The sequence below is a fragment of the Toxotes jaculatrix genome, chromosome 8 (genome assembly GCF_017976425.1).
Source record: "Toxotes jaculatrix isolate fToxJac2 chromosome 8, fToxJac2.pri, whole genome shotgun sequence".
NCBI classification, from domain to species: domain Eukaryota; kingdom Metazoa; phylum Chordata; class Actinopteri; family Toxotidae; genus Toxotes; species Toxotes jaculatrix.
In genome coordinates, this window is record NC_054401.1 from 1475436 (window position 1) to 1480235 (window position 4800).

The following is a 4800-nucleotide window of genomic DNA, read 5'->3' on the forward strand; positions in this document are numbered from 1 at the left end:
ATTAACACATTAAAATAGCATGATCACATGATTCTTAATGAAGAGTACAGTGTCTTACCAGATAACTTAGTTTAGGAAAATTTAAACGTAGTAAGAGTAGTTGTGGAGTTTGGAGATTGTATTTTCATGGCCCTTTTTCATCAAAAGAATTTATTTGTCTAATTAATGAGCTCATTAGTATAAAACCTTCAAACTGCAGAGCTGCAGCCTCCGGATAAAGCTGGGTTGTGATTTTTACAGACCCCAATTTAAGTTGCCAGGAGTCATTTCCGATGCTAACACAAGGAGTCGCCAAAGCAGCGAAGTTTCGAACACAGGGCTTCAGCACATTCTCTGTTATCAGTTTCTTTAGGCGACTTCCACATGTTTTTGGCTGCACCCTCAGACAGTGAGTTGGTGATGTTTGAAAAGCTCAGAGTCTACAAATCCCACACACTGGTGGCATCTGGAGCCACATCCAAAAAGCTGTTTTCTCTCCAACATGGCAAACTTCAAAGCACAAATATTTCACTGCCAAATCAGTACCCTGACATGTGGACACGTCTTTATTGAATAAATTCAGTTACATGGAATTAATTTACAGATAAACCAGTCGATCCTTAAAGTACGTTTTAGCTGCTTTGGACGAGCTCACAGGAAGCAGTTTAGTCTTAGACAAAGTATTACAGGTTTAGTGTGAGATGATTGTGTTTGTGTTTCTTTTTCACCTTTTACTTCCATTTTTTCCATTTTTCCATAAGTCACAGAAGCTGGCATTATCCAAAATAAACTACAGTAAACATCCAAACAACAATTATTTCTTAAATGATTATTACGTCAGAGAGAATCACTGCTGGAGTTTACCAGCCACAACCAAAATCTTCTGGCAGTTTTGGCTGGTAGCTGCTGGACACGTTAAACAATCAGGAAAAACCTGAATTACTCTTCATGTATCTGTTTAACACGGGTTTGTGTTGTCTTTATATCCAATGGAAGAAATAAGCCTGATCAGAAAAGCTTCTGAACCCATGGTCATCTGACCCAGTCAATCAGTCTCATGTCTTATTGAGAAATCTGGGTTAGGAGACGGTGTAGAAGGTCCTGTCTACACGCTAAATCAGTTCCTGGCTTTAAGATTTTAAGAATCTGCCAAATTATATGGAAATGAGGCCTTTTGTTTTCAGAAATCCCTGTTTTACATTAATAATATGGCCGTGTCACTCACTCAATTTTAAAAATGTAAGAATTGAAATATAACCATATAATTCTGTTGTCAGTAATTGTCTGTTGCTTCAGATGTGAGGTTTCGTAATTCGTCTGCAGGTCTTATTCGAGGCTACCTATAGCAATAGGCTCCGTAAAGATGCGTCTTCTTGTCAGGGAACCCAAACGAGCGCACCCCTGCCCCGGGGATGCCTCCGCAGCGCTCCCTGGGGTTGCTGATGGGGAACCGTACGCTGCCGTCTTTCAGCCATCCCCCGTCACACTGGTCATAGTTTTGGAAATGCCAGGCGGCATAAAGCTGGCCGACCAACGCCAGCTCGGCTCCCTGATGTTTACACGCACGTCCTGCCTGCTCGAGGGAGAAAGACCCTGATATGTAGAAGACGGAACCTGTGAGAGGAGGAAGGATTGATATGAACACATCCAGGCAACTTCAGTTCAGAGGTTTGGTATCGTTTCGATACTGTCAAACATTCTAATCTTTAAATTCTTTGTTTTGCAAATTTCCATCTCACTTGTCACATTTTCCTGATTGCAGCAGGAACAGAGGCAGGCAAGTGTTTTCCCACTGATAAACGTGTTCATCGCTCCTCCTTTTTTGTCCTCTGTCCTCCTACTATCAGTTTGCTACCAAAGGTCAGGCTGCAGCTACGCAGAGCTGACATTCAGAAGTGTTTCTGAAACACTGATTGATTGTGAAATAAAGTAACAACATCCTTCCCTTCACACAACTCTGAACTGTGATGCTCCACTGGCAGTAACGAGAAAACCCACACTGTGTGAGGACTTTCCAGGAATCTGAGAACGTCGGAGAAATCCTGAGTTCTGCTTCAGAACAAGTCTGATGTTGGTGCTGAGGGCGATGCAACAGTTTGTGAAACTGATCAACGAACCCCAACTTAGAGTTTCAGTCAAGTGGTTCACTGCACAGATTCGTGCAGGTGAGATTCTTAGCACCTGGAAAATTCAGACATTGTGAAAAAGAAAAACTGTCTAAAATCAGAGGAATAATCTAAAACAGGCTTTTCTGCCTGATGTTAAACATTTAAAGATTCCAGTTTTCTGTCATGTCTGATAAGAATCAGGTCCCACATGGTCCAAGCCAAGCAACTCAAAGCTTACCAGACGCCTGAGAGGTGAAGCAGAAAGCATCGAACCGATCATGATTCTTATCCTTTGCTCCATAACTGCGAATCCCAGGGAGCAGCTCTCCTCCACAGACGGGTCGAGGGTGGATGATGGGGTACTGAACGGTTCCATCGCGGAGCCAGCCTGCGTTACACCAGTCCAGACCCTCCGTCCAGGCTGCAGGAGGAGACACGCTGGTTTAGGAGGGCTGATATAGCTGCAGACAGCATGTTATTGGCTGCTAATAAACACTTTGCACAGTATGTGGTACCTCTGTAGAGCTGGATGTATGTGGCTAACGTAGCATCTTGCTCAGCACAAGCCTCCTGGGCTTCATGGAAGGTGAATCTGTAGCGTCCGTTTTCACTCTGGTATGGGAACACCACCCCTGGAAACAGAAGCCATCTTTTCAGTGTTTATGCTGTACACTTTCACAGTGTTCTGTGCTTCCTGTCTTTCATTAAAGGACAATGATTCCCCAACACAAACCCGCAGCCATGATAAAATCCTTGCCCCTATGTAGGTGTGGGAACATTTCAAACACATATTTTACACCATTTACAGCAGTGAAAGCTGATACTTGGATTAGACACTGGTCTTCTTATTGCTTCAGTTACCTTCAATCCTCAGCGTTATGACAACACTCTCATCCTCGATGCCATTGACAAGCTCACAGCGATACCTGCCGCCATCTTCCAGCTCCAGACGGCTGAGCTGCAAGGAGGCGTCCATTACGTGAGCCTTTCGAAGCGAGGCCCGCGGTCCAAGATGGCCGTAGGGCTTGAAGGCATGTGCATTTGATATCATGATAATATTCTCTGGCCCTACGTGCTCGGGCTCCAGCTTTGTCCATTTCACTTTGTAATGGCTGGGTTTGCTTCTCAGAATACACGGCAAGGTGACATTATCTCCCCTTCGGCCGGTGACTTCAGCGAACACAGGCGGGTCGATGAGATACTTCAGCTTCTTGGGCTCTGGGGACAAACAGCATCCAGCAGGTGTCAGTGTTTATGTCGTCACAGTTCACTGACCAAAGGTAAAGCAAAGACATTATGAAAATGATTGTTGAACTGCCCTTTAAAACCCTCAGATTTGCTTTTGGTGATTGCTGTTAGTGGCAGAGTCGACCTGTGACTGGGAGCTCCGTGGTGCTGCACCCATCAGTGACCGACTTCTGAGAAGCTTCCCAGAAACACAGCTCTTGCTCTTCCTCTGCTGTATTTCAGAGAAGCTTCTCAAGGTGTGACACCAGCGCAGGTCATGTGACTCAGAGGCACACCTGGCACGTGCTCTGGCTTTGCCTCATTAGGATGAAAATGCCAACCACCAGGTGTGTGCTGAAGTCAGAGTGTGGGCAGCACTGAAACATTTAACTCCTCAAAAAAACAAAACATATTTGCACAATCCAGTTTTCAGATTTTGAAGGTTCACAATCATTTTCATGTAAAAGCTAATCATTAACAGCAGACAGGACAGATTACCAAAACCTCTACCTGCTCCGCTGGGTGTATACAAAGCTGAAGACCAGTTGAAGCAGCTTGATGTTAGTAGAAGAATCACAGCGCAGTTCATCATGAAGGCGGTCACTCTTCCAGCTCCTACAATTCGACAGGTAAGCGTGTTATCATCTCCTAATCTACTTCACACCGATCTTGGCAGAGGTAAAGGGAGAAAAACAATAGTTCAGACCTGTGAAGTTGAGAAGAAGCAGTTGTGCAGTCGCCCCCCTGCGTTGTCCCACATGACGACAGTGTTTGATTAGTGTCCAGTCAGAAAATTCCTGGATAGTTCATAACTTTGGAAAGTGGAGGCTGATGTTTGTCCCTGTTTGGTCCTTGGTCCAAGCCCTGAATGTCCCGCTGTCACATGTAGTTCATCTCTCTCACTCTCACACCCTCTCTCTCCTCTCTCTGGTCATATGGTCCAGTCGGTGATAAACAGTGTGTAAACAGGATTGTTGTCCTCTCTGCTCCAGATGTTAATGAGTGTATGAAGGCCTGAAATGCTCTTTCATTCTGTTTTACTTGGATTTGTTCCCTTTTTGTTTTGTTATCAAAGATGAGAAAAAAATGAAAAGATAAACAATTTTCACACGTTTTCGTTTCCACACGTAAAACATTCAAACAGTTTGCAGATGTTTCTGAATGACTGACTCTCAGCGCTGTTTCAGTTTCAAACAAATCAGACTGTTTTCTGAGGTCAAGCAGAAGTTGTTCGTTTTCATTTTTTACCGAAATGAAATTGTTTGATAAAATAATTCTGTGTTTGTGCCACTGATATTTTTTTGACCAGATTTGCCTTCTGGCTCCTGCACTGGCTTCTCCTGTCACACAGCATATTGTAGCATTCAGCCTATACAGTGACCAGCCATCACTGAACCCGGACAACAAGCCTGCCTGTGTATTCTAACCTTTCTCAGAAGGCTGTTGCCAAAGAGGACTATAGTGTGCATTCAGCCATCTTTGTTAT

The 4800-nt window shown here is 44.2% G+C and overlaps 1 protein-coding gene across 2 annotated transcripts; it reads right to left on the reverse strand.

Annotated features, from left to right (window-relative positions):
• Positions 1-522: 522 nt before the first annotated feature.
• hapln2 (hyaluronan and proteoglycan link protein 2) lies at positions 523-4566 on the reverse strand. 2 transcript variants are annotated; one of them, XM_041044410.1, is made up of 6 exons: positions 4021-4566; positions 3825-3929; positions 2949-3305; positions 2603-2719; positions 2326-2508; positions 523-1593 (listed from the first exon to the last, which is right to left on the reverse strand). In XM_041044410.1, the coding sequence occupies exons 2-6, from the start codon at positions 3904-3906 to the stop codon at positions 1316-1318; spliced, it is 1017 nt and encodes a 338-aa protein (XP_040900344.1). In that variant the 5' UTR covers positions 3907-3929; positions 4021-4566; the 3' UTR covers positions 523-1315. The 2 variants fall into 2 exon arrangements, with proteins under 2 accessions (XP_040900344.1, XP_040900345.1); XM_041044411.1 differs by lacking the exon at positions 4021-4566 and having other exon boundaries at positions 3825-4000.
• Positions 4567-4800: the final 234 nt, after the last annotated feature.

Coding starts and splice junctions, on each gene's coding strand:
- hapln2 (XM_041044410.1), bottom strand. CDS start 3,906: ATGATGAACTGCGCTGTGATTCTTCTACTAACATCAAGCTGCTTCAAC. Junction 2,720..2,948: donor CATAACGCTGAGGATTGAAG/GTAACTGAAGCA, acceptor TTCTGTTTCCAG/GGGTGGTGTTCCCATACCAG. Junction 1,594..2,325: donor CTTCACCTCTCAGGCGTCTG/GTAAGCTTTGAG, acceptor CTCCTCTCACAG/GTTCCGTCTTCTACATATCA.